Genomic DNA, 19,628 nt, shown 5'->3' with positions numbered 1-19,628 from the left:
TCTCTCCCCTCCTCCTTTCTCTATCTCTCTCTCACCCTCTCTTTCACTCTCTCTTGCTCTCCCCTCCTCCTGTCTATCTTTCTTTCTGTCTCAGTCTCTCTCCCCCTCCTGTCTCTCTTCCCCACCTATATTTCTGTCTCTCTCCCCTCCTCGATCTCTGTCACTCTGTATCTCCCTTTGTCTGTGTCTGTGTCTGTCTCTGTCTCTGTCTCTGTCTCTCTCTCTCTCTCTCTCTCTCTCTCTCTCTCTCTCTCCCCTCACTCCTATCTGTCTCTCCTCTCCTGTTTATCTTTCTCTGTCCCCCTCCTGTCTCTATCTCTCTCTCACCTTCTCTTTCACTCTCTCTCCCCCCTCTTGTCTATCTGTCTCCCTCTGTCTTTCTCTCCCTGCTCCTGTCGATCTGTCTCTTTCTCCCTCCTAGCTCTGTCTCTCTCTCCCCTCCTCTATCTCTCCCTTTTTCTCTCTCCCCTCCTTTCTATTTTTCTGATTATCTCTCTCCCGCCTCCTGTCTGTTGCTCTCTTGCCCTTTCTATCACTCTCACTTGCTCTCTCCCCCTCCTGTTTCTTTCTCCCTTCCTGTCTGTTTCTCCCTGTCTCCCCTCCTGTGTCTCTCTTCCTGTCTCCCCCCACTTTCTTCCCCATGTCTGTCGCTCTCTCTCTCTTCCCTTTCCTTTCTGTCTGTCCCTTTTCCTGTCTCTGTCTCTCTCCCTCTCTCCCCTCCTCTGTTTCTCTCCCCCTATCTCTCTCCCTCCCCCTTCTGCCTTTCTTGCTATCTCTCTTTCCCTCTGTCTCTCTGTCCCACTCCCCCATCTCTTGTCTCCCCTCTCCTGTCTCTGTTTGTCTCCCTCTGTCTCTGCCCCCCTCCTGTCTCTGTCTCTCATCCTCTTTTATTCTCTTGCTTTCTCCCCTTCTGTCTGTCTCTCCGTTTCCCCTCCTGTGTCTGTCTCTTTCCCTCCTCTCTGTTTCTCTCCCCCCCACTTCTGCTTGTCTTTCTTCCTATCTCTCTTTCCCTCTGTCTCTGTCTCTCTCCCACTCCCCTATCTTTCTTGTCTCTCTCCCCCTCCTGTCCCTGTATCCCTCTGTCTCTCACCCCTCTCCTATCTCGTTCTCTGTCCCCCCTCTTGTCTGTCTCTCTCATCCTCTTTTCTTCTCTTGCTCTCCCCTTTCTGTCTGTCTCTCCCTTCCTGTTTGTCTTTCTATGTCCCTTCTCTATCTCTGTCACTCTCTGTCTCTCTCTCTCTCCAGACTACTGTCTGTCTCTCTCCCATCTGTCTTTCTCTTTCCCCTCCTATCTCTGTCTCTCCCCTCCTCTATCTCTGTAACTGTCTCTTCCTTTCTCTCTCTTCTCCTTTCTGATTATCTCTCTCAACCTTTATTTCACTCTCTCTTGCTCTCTCCCTCCATCATGTTTGTTTCTCGCTGTCTCTCCCCTTTCTTGCCTCTTTCTTCTTTCTTGTCCGTTTTTCTCTCTCTCCCCTCCTGTGTTTTTCTTCTCTCTCCCTCTCCTGTGTCTCTTTCTTCCCTCTGTCTCTGTCTATCTCTCTCCCCTCCTATCTCTTCCCCCTGTCTTTCTCTCTCCCTTCCTGTCTGTTCCTCCTCCTGTCTCTCTCTCTCCCTCTCTTCCCCCTCTCTTTGTTTCTCTCCCCCATTGTCTCTCTTTCTCCCTCCTCTTGTCTCTCCCCCTTTTGTCTCTGTCTCTCCCCTCCTCTCTGTCTCTGTCTCTTTCCCTTCCTTTCTATCTTTCTGATTATCTCTCTCCCCCATCCTGTCTCTGTCACTCTTTCCCTCTTTTACTCTCTCTCACTCTCTCCCCCTTCCTGTTTGTTTTCTCTGTCTCTCTCCTCCCTTTCTGTCTCTTTCCCTCCCTCTCTGTCTGTCTCTCTCTTTCTCCCTTCCTGTTTGTCCCTCCTCTGATCTCTGTCTCTCTCTTCCCCCTTTTTCCCCTCCTCTCTCTGTTTCTCTCCCCCATTGTCTCTCTCCTTGTCTGTCTCTCTCTCCCCCCTCCTATCTCTCCCTCTTTTGTCTCTCTCTTTCCCCTCCTGTCTGTCTCTGTCCCTCTCTCTGTGTCTCTTTCTCCCCTCCTGTCTCTGTCTTGATCTCCCCCTCCTCTGTCTCTTTCTCCTTTCCTATCTGTCTCTCCCTCTCTCCTCCTGAGCCTCTCTGTCTGTCTCTCTTCCCCATTTCTGTCTCTTTCTCTCTCTTCCTGTCTCTCTCTCTCTTTTCCTCCCTCCCCACCTTTTTTATGAAATTGTTCTATAATCCCTCTGCTCCTTTATCTTAGTAGCTGCTAAATCTTATGGGATCTTGACTATGGCTGCAAAGTATTGAAATTTTTTTCTTTCTGGATGCTTTAAATAGTTTCTCCTCAAGTAAAAAGCTCTATAATTTGCCTCTTATTCCTGGGAGTTTTCATTTTGGTTTTGCTTTCAGGATGTGACTATAAATTCTTTCATTTTCTATTTCACTTTCTGGTTCTAAAAAGCACGGGCAGTTTTCATTTATAATATAATATTTTGAAATATGATGTCTAGGCTTTCTTAATATTTCTTAATTGATCATTTCTTGATCTCTTTACCAGGTAACTTGTTTTTCTGAAAAGATATTTCACATTTTTTCTATTTTTCATTATTTTGACATGTTTTCTTGTTTCTTGATCACTCATAGTTGTCATTAGCTTTCTACTTGACCAATTCTAAGTTTTCAAGAATTATTTTCTTTAGTGATACTCTGTACTTATTTTTCCCCTTGGCCAATTCTGCTTTACATGTAGTTATTTTTTCAGTATTTTTGTATCTCTTTTTCTAAGCCATCAATTCTCTTTGCATATTTTTTTTTTGCATTGCTCTCACTTTTTCCATGTTTCCTCTAGTGTTCTTCTTTGAGTTTAAGAAATTCCAGGTAACTTGTTTTTCTGAAAAGATATTTCACATTTTTTTTATTTTTTCATTATTTTGATATGTTTTCTTGTTTCTTGATCACTCATAGTTGTCATTAGCTTTCTATTTGACCAATTCTAACTTTTCAAGAATTATTTTCTTTAGTGATACTCTTTACTTCTTTTCCCCCCTTGGCCAATTCTGCTTTATATGTGATTATTTTTTCAGTATTTTTGTATCTCTTTTTCTAAGCCATCAATTCTCTTTGTATATTTTTTTTTGCATTGCTCTCACTTTTTCCACATGTTTCCTCTAGTGTTCTTCTTTGAGTTTAAGAAATTCCAGGTAACTTGTTTTTTTCTGAAAAGATATTTCATATTTTTTCTATTTTTTCATTATTTTGACATGTTTTCTTGATCACTCATAGTTGTCATTAGCTTTCTACTTGACCAATTCCAACTATTCAAGAATTATTTTCTTTAGTGATACTTTGTACCTCTTTTTCCCCTTGGCCAATTCTGCTTTATATGTAGTTATTTTTTCAGTATTTTTGTATCTCTTTTTCTAAGCCATCAATTCTCTTTGCATATTTTTCTTGCATTGCTCTCATTTTTTCCACATATTTCCTCTAGTGTTCTTCTTTGAGTTTAAGAAATTCCAGGTAACTTGTTTTTCTGAAAAGATATCTCACATTTTTTCTATTTTTTTCATTATTTTGATGTTTTCTTGTTTTTTGATCACTCATAGTTGTCATTAGCTTTCTACTTGACCAACTCTAACTTTTCAAGAATTATTTTCTTTAGTGATATTCTGTACCTCTTTTTTTCCCTTGGCCAATTCTGCTTTTTATGTTGTTATTTTTTCAGTATTTTTTGTATCTCTTTTTCTAAGCCATCAATTCTCTTTGCATATTTTTTGTGCATTGCTCTCACTTTTTCCACATGTTTCCTCTAGTGATCTTCTTTGAGTTTAAGAAATTCCAGGTAACTTGTTTTTTCTGAAAAGATATTTCACATTTTTTCTATTTTTTCATTATTTTGACATGTTTTCTCAATCACTCATAGTTGTCATTAGCTTTCTACTTGACCAATTCTAACTTTTCAAGAATTATTTTTTTTAGTGATATTCTGTACCTCTTTTTTTCCCTTGGCCAATTCTGCTTTTTATGTTGTTATTTTTTCAGTATTTTTTTGTATCTTTTTTTCCAAGCCATCAATTCTCTTTGCATATTTTTTTTTTTGCATTGCTCTCACTTTTTCCACATGTTTCCTCTAGTGATCTTCTTTGAGTTTAAGAAATTCCAGGTAACTTGGTTTTTTCTGAAAAGATATTTCACATTTTTTCTATTTTTTCATTATTTTGACTTGTTTTCTCAATCACTCATAGTTGTCATTAGCTTTCTACTTGACCAATTCTAACTTTTCAAGAATTATTTTTTTTAGTAATATTCTGTACCTCTTTTTTCCTCTTGGCCAAATCTGCTTTTTATGTTGTTATTTTTTCAGTATTTTTTGTATCTCTTTTTCTAAGCCATCAATTCTCTTTGCATATATATATTTTTTTGCATTGCTCTCACTTTTTCCACATGTTTCCTCCAGTGATTTTTGAGTTTAAGAAATTCCAGGTAACTTGTTTTTTCTGAAAAGATATTTCACATTTTTTCTATTTTTTCATTATTTTGACATGTTTTCTTGATCACTCATAGTTGTCATTATTAGCTTTCTACTTGACCAATTCTAACTTTAAAAGAATTATTTTTTTTAGTGATATTCTGTACCTCTTTTTTTCCCTTGGCCAATTCTGCTTTTTATGTTGTTATTTTTTCAGTATTTTTTGTATCTCTTTTTCTAAGCCATCAATTCTCTTTGCATATTTTTTGTGCATTGCTCTCACTTTTTCCACATGTTTCCTCTAGTGTTCTTCTTTAAGAAATTCCAGGTAACTTGTTTTTTCTGAAAAGATATTTCACATTTTTTTCTATTTTTTCATTATTTTGACATGTTTTCTTGATCACTCATAGTTGTCATTAGCTTTCTACTTGACCAATTCTAACTTTTCAAGAATTATTTTCTTTAGTGATACTCTGTACATCTTTTTCCCCTTGGCCAATTCTGCTTTTTATGTTATTATTTTTTCAGTATTTTTTGTATCTCTTTTTCTAAGCCATCAATTCTCTTTGCATATTTTTTTTTGCATTGCTCTCACTTTTTCCACATATTTCCTCTAGTGTTCTTCTTTGAATTTAAGAAATTCCAGGTAACTTGTTTTTTTTTTTTTTTCTGAAAAGGTATTTCACATTTTTTTCTATTTTTTCATTATTTTGATGTTTTCTTGTTTTTTGATCACTCATAGTTGTCATTAGCTTTCTACTTGACCAATTCTAACTTTTCAAGAATTATTTTTTTTAGTGATACTCTGTACCTCTTTTTCCCCTTGGCCAATTCTGCTTTTTATGTTGTTATTTTTTCAGTATTTTTTGTATCTCTTTTTCTAAGCCATCAATTCTTTTTGCATATTTTTTTTCCATTGCTCTCACTTTTTCTACATGTTTCCTCTAGTGATCTTCTTTGAGTTTAAGAAATTCCAGGTAACTTGTTTTTTCTGAAAAGATATTTCACATTTTTCTATTTTTTCATTATTTTGACATGTTTTCTCGATCACTCATAGTTGTCATTAGCTTTCTACTTGACCAATTCTATCTTTTCAAGAATTATTTTTTTTTAGAGATATTCTGTACCTCTTTTTTCCTTGGCCAATTCTGCTTTTTATGTTGTTATTTTTTCAGTATTTTTTGTATCTCTTTTTCTAAGCCATCAATTCTCTTTGCATATTTTTTGTGCATTGCTCTCACTTTTTCCACATGTTTCCTCTAGTGTTCTTCTTTGAGTTTAAGAAATTCCAGGTAACTTGTTTTTTCTGAAAAGATATTTCACATTTTTTCTATTTTTTCATTATTTTGACATGTTTTCTTGATCACTCATAGTTGTCATTAGCTTTCTACTTGACCAATTCTAACTTTTCAAGAATTATTTTCTTTAGTGATACTCTGTACCTCTTTTTCCCGTTGGCCAATTCTGCTTTTTATGTTATTATTTTTTCAGTATTTTTTGTATCTCTTTTTCTAAGCCATCAATTCTCTTTGCATATTTTTTTTTGCATTGCTCTCACTTTTTCCACATTATTTCCTCTAGTGTTCTTCTTTGAATTTAAGAAATTCCAGGTAACTTGTTTTTTTTTTTTTCTGAAAAGGTATTTCACATTTTTTCTATTTTTTCATTATTTTGATGTTTTCTTGTTTTTTGATCACTCATAGTTGTCATTAGCTTTCTACTTGACCAATTCTAACTTTTCAAGAATTATTTTTTTTAGTGATACTCTGTACCTCTTTTTCCCCTTGGCCAATTCTGCTTTTTATGTTGTTATTTTTTCAGTATTTTTTGTATCTCTTTTTCTAAGCCATCAATTCTTTTTGCATATTTTTTTTTGCATTGCTCTCACTTTTTCTACATGTTTCCTCTAGTGATCTTCTTTGAGTTTAAGAAATTCCAGGTAACTTGTTTTTTCTGAAAAGATATTTCACATTTTTTCTATTTTTTCATTATTTTGACATGTTTTCTCGATCACTCATAGTTGTCATTAGCTTTCTACTTGACCAATTCTATCTTTTCAAGAATTATTTTTTTTAGAGATATTCTGTACCTCTTTTTTTCCCTTGGCCAATTCTGCTTTATATGTTGTTATTTTTTCAGTATTTTTTGTATCTCTTTTTCTAAGCCATCAATTCTCTTTGCATATTTTTTGTGCATTGCTCTCACTTTTTCCACATGTTTCCTCTAGTGTTCTTCTTTAAGAAATTCCAGGTAACTTGTTTTTTCTGAAAAGATATTTCACATTTTTTCTATTTTTTCATTATTTTGACATGTTTTCTTGATCACTCATAGTTGTCATTAGCTTTCTACTTGACCAATTCTAACTTTTCAAGAATTATTTTCTTTAGTGATACTCTGTACCTCTTTTTCCCCTTGGCCAATTCTGCTTTTTATGTTATTATTTTTTCAGTATTTTTTGTATCTCTTTTTCTAAGCCATCAATTCTCTTTGCATATTTTTTTTTGCATTGCTCTCACTTTTTCCACATATTTCCTCTAGTGTTCTTCTTTGAATTTAAGAAATTCCAGGTAACTTGTTTTTTTTTTCTGAAAAGGTATTTCACATTTTTTCTATTTTTTCATTATTTTGATGTTTTCTTGTTTTTTGATCACTCATAGTTGTCATTAGCTTTCTACTTGACCAATTCTAACTTTTCAAGAATTATTTTCTTTAGTGATACTCTGTACCTCTTTTTCCCGTTGGCCAATTCTGCTTTTTATGTTATTATTTTTTCAGTATTTTTTGTATCTCTTTTTCTAAGCCATCAATTCTCTTTGCATATTTTTTTTGCATTGCTCTCACTTTTTTCCACATTATTTCCTCTAGTGTTCTTCTTTGAATTTAAGAAATTCCAGGTAACTTGTTTTTTTTTTTTTCTGAAAAGGTATTTCACATTTTTTTCTATTTTTTCATTATTTTGATGTTTTCTTGTTTTTTGATCACTCATAGTTGTCATTAGCTTTCTACTTGACCAATTCTAACTTTTCAAGAATTATTTTTTTTAGTGATACTCTGTACCTCTTTTTCCCCTTGGCCAATTCTGCTTTTTATGTTGTTATTTTTTCAGTATTTTTTGTATCTCTTTTTTCTAAGCCATCAATTCTTTTTGCATATTTTTTTTGCATTGCTCTCACTTTTTCTACATGTTTCCTCTAGTGATCTTCTTTGAGTTTAAGAAATTCCAGGTAACTTGTTTTTTCTGAAAAGATATTTCACATTTTTCTATTTTTTCATTATTTTGACATGTTTTCTCGATCACTCATAGTTGTCATTAGCTTTCTACTTGACCAATTCTATCTTTTCAAGAATTATTTTTTTTAGAGATATTCTGTACCTCTTTTTTTCCCCTTGGCCAATTCTGCTTTATATGTTGTTATTTTTTCAGTATTTTTTGTATCTCTTTTTCTAAGCCATCAATTCTCTTTGCATATTTTTTGTGCATTGCTCTCACTTTTTCCACATGTTTCCTCTAGTGTTCTTCTTTAAGAAATTCCAGGTAACTTGTTTTTTCTGAAAAGATATTTCACATTTTTTCTATTTTTTCATTATTTTGACATGTTTTCTTGATCACTCATAGTTGTCATTAGCTTTCTACTTGACCAATTCTAACTTTTCAAGAATTATTTTCTTTAGTGATACTCTGTACCTCTTTTTCCCCTTGGCCAATTCTGCTTTTTATGTTATTATTTTTTCAGTATTTTTTGTATCTCTTTTTCTAAGCCATCAATTCTCTTTGCATATTTTTTTTTGCATTGCTCTCACTTTTTTCCACATATTTCCTCTAGTGTTCTTCTTTGAATTTAAGAAATTCCAGGTAACTTGTTTTTTTTTTCTGAAAAGGTATTTCACATTTTTTTCTATTTTTTCATTATTTTGATGTTTTCTTGTTTTTTGATCACTCATAGTTGTCATTAGCTTTCTACTTGACCAATTCTAACTTTTCAAGAATTATTTTTTTTAGTGATACTCTGTACCTCTTTTTCCCCTTGGCCAATTCTGCTTTTTATGTTGTTATTTTTTCAGTATTTTTTTGTATCTCTTTTTCTAAGCCATCAATTCTCTTTGCATATTTTTTTTTTTGCATTATTCTCACTTTTTTCCACATGTTTCCTCTAGTGTTCTTCTTTGAGTTTAAGAAATTCCAGGTAACTTGTTTTTTTCTGAAAAGCTATTTCACATTTTTTCTATTTTTTCATTATTTTGACATGTTTTCTTGATCACTCATAGTTGTCATTAGCTTTCTACTTGACCAATTCTAACTTTTCAAGAATTATTTTAGTTAGTGATACTCTGTATCTTTTTCCCGTTGACCAATTCTGCTTTATATGTAGTTATTTTTTCAGTATTTTTGTATCTCTTTTTCTAAGCCATCAATTCTCTTTGCATATTTTTCTTGCATTGCTCTCATTTTTTCCACATGTTTCCTCTAGTGTTCTTTGAGTTTAAGAAATTATTTTTGCCTCATTTTTCATCTTTCTCTTTTGTTCTACTTTAGCTCCACTTTGCATTTTTCTTTTCAAATTTTGCTTGTACATGGTTTTCAGATTATTGTGGTCATCTGAGTTTGTGTCTTGAGGTTCCTTGTCAATAGGCACCTTTTAATGGTTTGCCCATTTGCCAAGTCAACATCTTGATTTTTTACCTTTATGTTAGACTTGGGCTCTGCTAAGCTCTTAGAATAAGGTGGGGGAAATGTGTGTCATTGTCCCAAATTTCAGAATTATTCTCCCTGCTGTTTTCATAGCTAGTTCTGGGGGGGGGTCTGTAACTTCTCAATGTTTTAAAGGTGGTGAGATGTGGGGAGAGATGTGGTTACTGTTCTCTCATTTCCCACTTTCTCTTTTCAGTCTTCTCTCACTATCTGGGTCTCAACATTGATTCCTTCTTCCCTCCCTCAAGCACCCAAGCTAACTTTTCTTCATTGCTATGGCTCCACATCCTTTCTTCTCTTCCTTTTATTCATCATTTCAGCTGTCTCACATCCTGACTTCATCCTGTAATGTCACTCATTTCTCAGTTTGGGTCTGTCCTTTCATTCTGTGGGTTCTACATTGCTATCACGCATCTTTACTTTTTCACTCTCTCATTTTCCCTCTCCACTCCCTATTTCTCTTTCTCCATTCAACTGTGACACCTCAAAAGATCCACTCACCACTTGTTCCCTTTCATCTGTCTGGGCCTTCTGTCTCCCTCACGGACTTTTCCTATGGCACAGTCAATTCTCATACTGCTCTTGATTCAGCTTCCTCTCCCTGAGGATATCCCTCACACTATTGCCTATTTAAACCTCGGCATCTTGATCTTCTTACAGCCTCAACTATCTCTATTTTCTCCTATATCCTTCCTTTACTTGTTGGGCTTCCCACCTACCCTACTGTCTCAATGTCTACAGCCATAAATCGTTCACTGAGCACAGCTCCCTTTCCATACACCTCTTCCTCTCTCTTTGCCTCTTTTTACATCCATTGCTAATATTCCTCTTTCTCCGTTCATGCATCTCCTTTCTGTCTTCAGTCCTTACCACTAATTCCTACTCTTTTCATTCCTGGATATCAGCAGGATCTCCCTCCTTTAATTGAAGTATTCACTGGACTCTCCTACTGAAATCACCTTTTGTACACCTTTGACTTGTGTTCATATTCATTTCCCTTTCTATTAGTGTCCTCCAAATGCTTCTCTTTTCAGTCTCACCACTCATTCTTCCTTTTCTTGCTCCTCCCCAATTCAATGTTCTTACATTGCATGTCTCCTACCACTCATCCTTTTACCTCTTTGTCTCTATACACCACACTCATTCCGTGCATCAGTTCTCTCATCCTTCACTCCTTCAGGTAGATTTTCTAAACAGCCAATCATTACTTTCACTCTTCTCCATTTTCATGCATGTCCCACAATGGCTCTTTAGCAGTGTAGAATACTTGGCTCTCACCCTCTCGCTTTTCCTCCTTTCAAAGTTTTGATTTTTTTTTCAGGAATTCATCCTTCAGGGCTAAGGCTTCTGCTTTTACACACATTCTGCAAAGTACAATAATGTACAACCAAGCACTTCTTACTTATGCCCAGCTCTCTTTTCTTACATCACTCATTCTCTTAATCTCTATTTCTGTTTCTCATTTCTCACTGTCTCCATTTGGATCCCTCTCACAATCTAGGTCTCTCTTCACTTTGTTCTCTCTGAGTTCTAGACATTCATGGTACTCATTATATACATACATATACATATACATATATACTTCATCATCCATGCCTCTCACAACACTCATTCTACATTCATGCATTTGCTACAGTCTAGTTCTCCACATCAGGCACTCTGGCTAACTCTTTCTCTTTGGATTTAGCTCCTCAGTTTTACTTCTCCCAGTGTTCCTCAATTCAGCCATCTCACATCACATACACTATGCCATTCATGCATTCCTTCTCATCAAGATTTCACAGTCATTCAGATATCAGAGTTTGGGTCTGTCCATCCATTCTTTTGGTTCTGCCATTCGATCGATCATCCTCATCCTCTTACTCTCTTATTTACTCACTCCGTTCTCCTCTCCCTACTACTCTTCATCCATTCAACTTTGAAACCTTATGATATCTATTCCTCCCTTTCTTTCTCTATGCTTACATGTTCCACTTGTTCCCTTCCATCACTCTGAGACTTCTTGCCCCTCAGAGACTTTTCCTAGAACACAGTTATCTCTCATACTTCTCTTAATTCAGCTGATTCTGCCTAAGTTTCTCTCCCCTATTGCTTATTAAATGCTCAACATCTTGACATTGTTATAGCCTTGGCTATCTCTGTTTTCTCAACTATCCTTCCTTTACTTGTTAGGCTTTCCAACTTACCTTACTGTGTCTCATGATCTCCATTCACAAATCGTTAACCCTGTAACCTCCATTTCCATATACCTCTCACTTGCTCTCAATCTTGTTCCCCCCATTATTCATTTTTTCTCCATTCATCCATCTCTTTCAATCTCAAGAACTCTTCCACTGGATCTTGGCCTTTGCCAAGCAGGCGTTATATCAATTATTCTTTGCATCCATTGGGGCTCCCCCAGTGAAATGTATCTTTTCGTAGACTTTTTCCTCTGTAGTCCTCAGTTGGCATTCATTTCTTCTTTTCTCATCCAAATGTTTCTCTTTCATTCATTCTCACTTCCTTTCTCTCATGCAACCCAATTCAGTCATCTCACAATGCATTCCTCACTCCATTCATACTTATTTATTATTGGAATTTGACTGTTCCCTTAGATATCAGAGGTTGGGTCTCTCCTTTCACTCCTCTCTTTGCGGTCTCTATGTCTCACATTCTTAGCTTCGCCCTCTCAGCATTTCTCACTCCACTCTCCTCTCTCTTTCTCTTCAGCCACTCATCTCTCATATTCTGCATATGTCCCATTATCCATCACTCAAAATTGTCCTTGCTCCACACATCCAAGTCCCATTCAACATCTTATTTCAAACAAATGTCTGACATTCAAGTAGTATTTTTAGCAGCAAGATTTCACAAGGCCCTATCAACATGTACCTGTCTCTACCTCAGTAGTTCCTTAGAGCCACTCTATCTCTCCTTGTCCTCTGAGATCATGGCTTTCTTCCTTTGATCTGCTGCTCATCCTTTATTACTTCCCATTTTGCTTTCTCACTTGGTTAAATTAACAGAAATCTCTGCCCAGGCATCTCTCACTCCAGAACATTTCCATCCTCACATTTCTCACTCTCTTGACCTTTCGTACCAGCACTCTCACATTTTCTCACTTATTTTGTTTTTTTTCACAGTGTCCCGGCCTCTTCTGTATTCATTCATGCTCTATTAATACTAGACCTCAACTCTTATCTCCTCCCCTCCCTCCCCCCCGAAGCTCCATGACCCACTGACCACACAAACATGGAGTTTCTCCTTTCATACATTGGTCACACTCGAGCTCACAAGATTTAGCCGCATAGCCCGCAGGGAGCAGCATTGTTTCTCCACATCATGCCCATTCAGTCCATCACTTCTCTCATTCTTCACTCCTTCACTTCCTAGAAAATCTGGGTAGATTTTGCAAACAGCCAATCATCACTTTCACTCTACACCATTTTGTTGCATGTTCTCCAATGGCTCTTTAGCAGCATAGTATACTTCATTCTCACACTCCCACCCCTCATCCTTTCATGATTTTGATGTTTTTCATCTATTCATCCTTCAAGGCTGTGGTTTCTGTTTTCACATTCACACTGCAAAGTACAGTTATTTCCAGCCAAATGTCTCTTAATTGCATACAGGTCTCTTTCAATGCATTATGTACACACTCTCTCTCTCTTCTTCCATACATTATTCAATGTCTTGCTCACTCTTTCCACATACTGCTCACTCTTTTGGGGTCTCTCTCCATCCATCTCTTATTTCTCACTCTCTCCAGTTAGATCTCTCGCACTGTCTAGGTCTCTCTTGTCTTTGTTTTCTGTCTCTGAGTTCTGGACATTCAGGTTCCTCAGCTCCTTATACCACTTAACCCATTCCTTTCACATCACTCAAGTGTCTATTTCATCCATTTCCCCCAACCAAGTCTCAACACATATTCTTTTCTCCATCAGGCATGCTAGTAATTATTTCTCTTTGGATATAGCTCCATAGTTTTGCTTCTTCTCCTTGTGCATATCAGTTCATCCATCTCACACCACATACTCCTTGCAGTTCATGTGTTCCTTCTCATTGAGACTTGACAGTCATTCATGTATCAGAGTTTGGGTCTCTCCATTCATTCTTTTGTGTGCCATTCGGTCACCCATCCTCAATCGTTCTTTTCTCAATCGTTCCTTATTTTTTTCACAGTGGCCCGGCCTCTTCTGTAATCATTCATACTCTATTAATACTAGACCTAAACTCTTGTCTACCCCCCTAAAGCTCGATGATCCCTTGACCACACAAACCTGGAGTTTCTCCTTTCATACTTCAGTCACAATCTAGCTCGCTAGATTTAGCCGCATTGACCCCAGGGATAAGCTTTTTCTCTCCACACTAAACCCATTCAGCACATCACTTCTCCCATCCTTCACTCAATCATCACTTCACCATTTACTTGCATGTTTTCCAGTGGCTCTTCAGCAGCATAGCATATTTCACTCTCACCTTGCATCCTTTCACGGTTTTGCTGTTTTTCAGCTATTCATCCTTCATGGCTATGGCTTCTGCTTACACACACACACACACACATACACACACACACACACATGCATATATACACACCCATACACACGCACATACACACATGTGTGCGCACACATACACAGGCACACGCACACATGCACATACACACGTGCGCACACATGCACATACACGTGCGCGCACACACACGTGCGTACATGCGCGCGCGCGCACACACACACACACACACACACACACACTGCAAAACACACTTATTTCCAGCCAAATATCTTTTCTGTGCGTGACAGGGCTATTTCCATACATCACACACACTCTTTTGCTCTCTTGTTCCATACATTACTCACTCTTTTGGTGTCTCACTATCTCTTATTTCTCACTCTCTCCAGTTGGATCTCTCTCACTGTCTAGGTCTCTCTTGCCTTTATTTTCTCTCTGAGTTCTAAACATTCTGATTTCTCAGCTCCTTAAACCCTTTATTAATTCCTTTCACATCACTCGAGAGTCTATTTCATTCATTTCCCACATTCTGTGTCTCAACATAGATTCCTTTCTGCCTCTCTCACTCACTGTGGCTAACTCTTTCTCTTTGCATGTGGCTGCTCAGTTTTGCTTCTCCTCCTTGTGCTGTTCAATTCAGCCATCTCACACTGCATCCTTCCTGCCATTCATGCATTTCTTCTCACTGAGATTTGACAGTCATCCATCTATCAGAGTTTGGGTCTCTCCATTCATTCTTTGGTCCTACCATTTGGTCACCCATCCTCATCATCTCACTCTTTTATTTTCTCACTCGTTCTTTTTTCACAGTGGCCCGGCCTCTTCTGTATGCATTCATGCTCTATTAGTACTAGACCTAAATCACTGTCTGCCCTTCTGCAGCTCGATGATCCCTTGACCACACAAACCTGGAGTTTCTCCTTTCATACATCAGTCACAATCTAGCTAGCTAGATTTAGCTGCCTTGGCCCCAGGGATAAACTTTATTACTCCATACTGCTCCCATTCAGTCCATCACTTCTCTCATCCCACTCCTTCATGCAGATTTTCTGAACAGCCAATCATCACTTTCATTCTTCACCCTTTTCTTGCGTGTTCTCCAATGGCTCTTTAACATTGTAGCATTCACCCCTCATCCTTTCATGTTTTGACATTTTTCAGCTATTCATCCTGCATGGCTTAGGTTTCTGCTTTCTCACACACACACACACACACACACACACACACACACACTCACACACACACTGCAAAGCACAGTTATTTCCATCCAAGAATCTCTTACTTGTGCACAAGTCTCTTTCAATCCATTACGTACTCTCTTGCTCTTTCCTTCCATATATCATTCAATCTTTTGCTCTCTCTTTCCATACATTACTCACACTCTTGCCATCTCTTTCCATACAATGCTCACACTTTTTGTGCCTCACTCCATCCATCTCTCATTTTTCACTCTCTCCAGTGAAATCCCTCTCACTGTCTAAGTCTCTCTTGCTTTTGTTTTCTTTCTCTTACTTTTAGACATTCAGGTTTCTCAGCTCCTTATACCTCTTTCCCCATTACGTTCACATCACTCAAGTGTCTAAATTCATCAGTTCCCCACAGTTTAGGCCTCAGCATGGATTCCTTTCTCCTCTCTGTCCACTGTAGCTATTTCTCTTTGCATGTGTCTCCTCAGTTTTGCTTCTCTTCCTTGTGTATCTCAGTTCATCCATCTCACACTGCATCCTTCCTGCCATTCATGCATTCCCTCTCATTGAGATTTGACAGTCATTCATGTATCAGAGTTTGGGTCTCTCCATTCATTCTTTTACTCTGCCATTCGGTCACCCATCCTCATCTTCTCACTCTCTTATTTTCTCAATCGTTTTTTTTTTCACAGTGGCCCGGTCTCTTCTGTATTCATTCATTCTCTATTACTACTAGACCTAAACTTTTCTCTGCCCCCCTATAGCTCAATGATCCCTTGACCACACAAACCTGAAGTTTTTGCTTTCATACATTGGTCACAATCGAGCTCATTAGATTTAGCCTCACAGCCCCCAAAGGAAAGCTTTGTCTCTCCACACCATGCTCATTCAGTCCATCACTTCTCTCATCCTTCACTCCTTCAGGTAGATTTTCTAAACAGCCAATCATCACTTTCATCTTCACTGTTTTCTTGCAAGTTTTCCAATGGCTCTTTAGCAGTGTAATAAACTTGACTCTCACCCTCTCACCTTTCATCCTTTTCCTGTTTTTCAACTGTTAATCCTTCATGGCTATGGCTTCTGCTTCCACACACACACACACACACACACACACACACACACACTGCAAAGCACACGTATTTCCAGCCAAATATCTTTTCTGTGCGTGACAGGGCTATTTCCATAAATCACAGACTCTCTTGCTCTCTTTTTCCATACATTGCTCACTCTTTTGGTGTCTCTCTCCATCCATCTCTTATTTCTCATTCTCTCCAGTCAGATCTCTCTCACTATCTAGATCTCTTTTCCCTTTGTTTTGTGTCTCTGACTTTTAGACATTCAGGTTTCTCAGCTCCTTATATCTCTTTACCCATTTCTTTAAAATCCCTCAAGTGTCTATTTCATCCATTTCCCCCAGTCCAGGTCTCCACATATACTTCTTTCTCCCTCTCTCAGGCATCCTAGTAATTCTTTCTCTTTGGATGTGGCTGCTCAGTTTTGCTTCTCCTCCCTGTGCTCCTCAGTTCATCCATCTCACACTGCATCCTTCCTGCCATTCATGCATTTCTTCTCATTGAGATTTAACAGTTATTCATGTATCAGAGTTTGGGTCTCTCCATTCATTTTTTTTCTGCCCTTCAGTCACCCATCCTCATCCTCTCACTCTCTCATGTTCTCACTCCACTCTCCTCTCCCAACTTCTCTTCACCCATTCAATGTCGACACCCCAGGATATCCATTTATCTCTCAATATCTGTACACATACATTTCCCACTTGTCTGGGCCTTCTCTCTCCCTCAGGGATTTTTCCTAGGACACAATCTCTCCTACTGCTTTTGGCTCAGCTTCCTTGTCCAAAGCCTTCTGCTCCTAGTATTGTCTGTTGAATCTTCAGCATCTAGAACTTCTCAGAGCCTCTGTTATCTCTATTTTCTCCACCTTCCCCACTTTATTTTTTGGGCTTTCCAACTCACCTCACTGTCTCATGATCTGGAGCTACAAATCTTACATTCAATACATCTCCATTTCTCACTTACTTTCCATTCATTGTTAACTTCCCCTCTTTCCCCGTTCATCCAACTCTTTCAGTCTTGGGTTCTCTTCTATTAATATTTTGACTTTTATTACCTGAACATCACCACAATCTACCTCCTTTATTCTGTGTATCCATTGAACTCTTATATATATTAGATATATCTCCTTTTCTACACCTTTTACTCTGTTGACTTGTGTTCCAATTCATTTCCCCTTCTCTAAATATTGTTCTCCAAATATTTCTCTTTCATTCAATCTCACCAGTCACTCTTCCTTTCTTTGGTGCTCTCAAATTCAGTCATTTCGCCTTACATGCCTCTTACCATTCACTCTTTTTTCTTATTTAAATTTGACTATTCCTTCAAGTATCAGAGGTTGGGTCTCTCCTTTCACACCTGTCTTTTGTGGCCTCTCTAGCTCACATTCTCACCTTCACCCCATCTGGATTTCTCACTCATTCTTCACTGTCTTTCTCTTTAGCTACTCAGTTCTCATTATCCATCACTCAGAGTCGTCCTTGCTGTACACATCCAAATCCCATTCAACATCTTATTTCACACAAATGTCTGACACTCAGGTGGTATTTGTAGCAATGAGATTTTACTAGGCCCTATAAACATGTACCTTTTCTCTACCTCAATGATTCCCCAGAGCCACTCTTATTTCCTTGTCCTCTGTAATCTTGGCTTTCTCCCTTTGCTCAGCAGCCCATCTTTTATTGTTTCCCAATCTGCTTTCTCACTTTGTTGAATTGACAGATATCGTCACACAGGCACCTCTCACTCCAGAGCATTCCCATCCTTACATGTCTCATGCTCTTAAACTTTCATACCAGCAATCTCACATTTTCTCACTCTCTTTTTTTTTTCACAGTGGCCCGGCCTCTTCTGTATTCATTCATGCTCTATTAGTACTAGACCTAAACTCTTCTCTGCCCCCCTGTAGCTCCATTCATGACCCAATGACCACACAAATCTGGAGTTTCTCCTTTCACACATCCGTCACAATCCAGCTCACTAGATTTAGCCACACAGCCCCCAGGGGTAAGCTTTGTTTGTCCACACCACATTCATTCAATACCTCACTTCTCTCATCCTTTACTCCTTCAGGTAGGTTTTCTAAACATCCAGTCATCACTTTCACTATCATTTTCTTGCATTTTCTCCAATGGCTCTTTTGCAGCATGCCAGATTGGACTCTCACCCTCTCACCTTTCATCTTTTCATGGTTTTGATATTTTTCAACTATTCATTTTTATGCTTTCATACACACACTGCAAATACAAATATTTCCAGCCAAGTATGTCTAATGTACTTCCTCTCTTTCCTTACATTGCTCACTCTTTTGGTGTCTCTCTCCATCCATCTCTTATGTATTACTGTCTTCATTCAAATGCCACTCACTGTCTAGGCTCATCTGCCCTTTTGTTTCTGTCTCTGAGTTTTAGAAATGCATGGTTCTCTGCGCTTTCTATCTCTTTACCCATTCCTTTCATGCCCCTCAAATGTCTAATGTCATCCATTTCCCACAGCTTAGGCCTCAACATATATTCCTTTCTCCCTCTCTCAGGTACCCTAGTAACTCTTTCTCTTTTTGGATATGGCTCCTCGGTTTTGCTTCTCCTCCTTGTGTATCTCAGTTCATCCATCTCACGTTGCATCCTTCCTGCCATTCATGCATTCCTTCTCATTGAGGTTTGACAGTCATTCATGTATCAGAGTTTGGGTCTCTCCATTCATTCTTTTATTCTGCCATTCAGTCACCCATCCTCATCCTCTCACTCTCATTTTCTCACTCCACTCTCCTCTCCCAACTTTTCTTTATTCAATTTTCTCCTAGCACAATATTCATTTATGCCTCAATTCCTGCATGCATACATGTCCCACTTGTTCCCTTCATCTGTCTGGGCCTTCTCTCTCCCTCAGGGACTTTTCCTAGGACACAGTCATCTCTCATACTACTCTTGATTCAGCTTCCTCTCCCTGTGCCATTGCTCCTAGTAATGTTTATTGAATCTTCAACATGTTGACCTTCTCACAGCCTCACTTATCTCTATTTTCTCCACCTTCTCCACTTTACTTCTTGAGCTTTCCAATTCACTTCACTTTCTCATGATCTACACCTACAAATCTTACATTTAATAAATCTCCATTTCTTTATATCTCTTATTAACTTTCCATTCATTGTTAACTTTCCCTCTTTCTCCATTCTTCCAACTCTTTCAGTCTTGAATCCTCTTCTAATATCTTGAAATTTACTTCCTGAATATCACCAAAATCTACCTCCTTTATTCTAAGTATCCATTGGGTTTCCCTGCAGAAATATCTCCTTTTCAACACTTTTCACTCGGTTGACTTTTGTTCCCATTCATTTCCCATTCTGTCAGTGTTCTCTTTCATTCAATTTCACTATTCATTCTTCCTTTTATTGCTGCTCCCCAATTCAGTCATCTCTTACCATTCACCCTTTTTTCCTTATTGAAATTTGACTATTCCTTCAAGTATCAGAGCTTGGGTCTCAACTTTTACTCCTGTCTTTATGGTCTCTATCACATCCTTACCTCCATGCCATCTCAATTTCTCAGTCCATTCTTCTCTCTCTTTCTCTTTAGCCATTCGTCTCTCATTATCCATCACTCAGAGATGCCCTTGCTCTACACAAACAAGTCCCATTCAAGATCTCATTTCACACAAATGTCTTGACACACAGGTGGTATTTCTAGCAGCCAGATCTCACTAGT

General features: G+C 38.0%; 1 protein-coding gene across 31 annotated transcripts; it reads left to right on the top strand.

Annotated features, from left to right (window-relative positions):
- The first annotated feature begins 112 nt into the window (after window positions 1–112).
- On the top strand, window positions 113–11,975 carry LOC127542865 (uncharacterized). Of its 31 annotated transcripts, none has more exons than XM_051968746.1 (3): window positions 113–4,180; window positions 6,426–6,736; window positions 8,671–8,752. In XM_051968746.1, exon 1 carries the CDS (start codon window positions 641–643, stop codon window positions 1,745–1,747), a length of 1,107 nt encoding a protein of 368 aa, XP_051824706.1. In that variant the 5' UTR covers window positions 113–640; the 3' UTR covers window positions 1,748–4,180; window positions 6,426–6,736; window positions 8,671–8,752. The 31 variants fall into 31 exon arrangements, with proteins under 31 accessions (XP_051824706.1, XP_051824712.1, XP_051824710.1 ...); XM_051968752.1 differs by lacking the exons at window positions 6,426–6,736; window positions 8,671–8,752 and adding exons at window positions 6,737–7,079; window positions 7,410–8,496 and having other exon boundaries at window positions 113–2,898; XM_051968750.1 differs by lacking the exon at window positions 8,671–8,752 and adding an exon at window positions 7,410–8,496 and having other exon boundaries at window positions 113–2,898; window positions 6,426–7,079.
- Window positions 11,976–19,628: the final 7,653 nt, after the last annotated feature.

The sequence above is a fragment of the Antechinus flavipes genome, chromosome X, assembly GCF_016432865.1.
Source record: "Antechinus flavipes isolate AdamAnt ecotype Samford, QLD, Australia chromosome X, AdamAnt_v2, whole genome shotgun sequence".
In the NCBI taxonomy this organism is placed as follows: domain Eukaryota; kingdom Metazoa; phylum Chordata; class Mammalia; order Dasyuromorphia; family Dasyuridae; genus Antechinus; species Antechinus flavipes.
The sequence above is the reverse complement of the archived record's forward strand: the minus strand, read 5'-3'. Positions and strand labels throughout refer to the sequence as shown.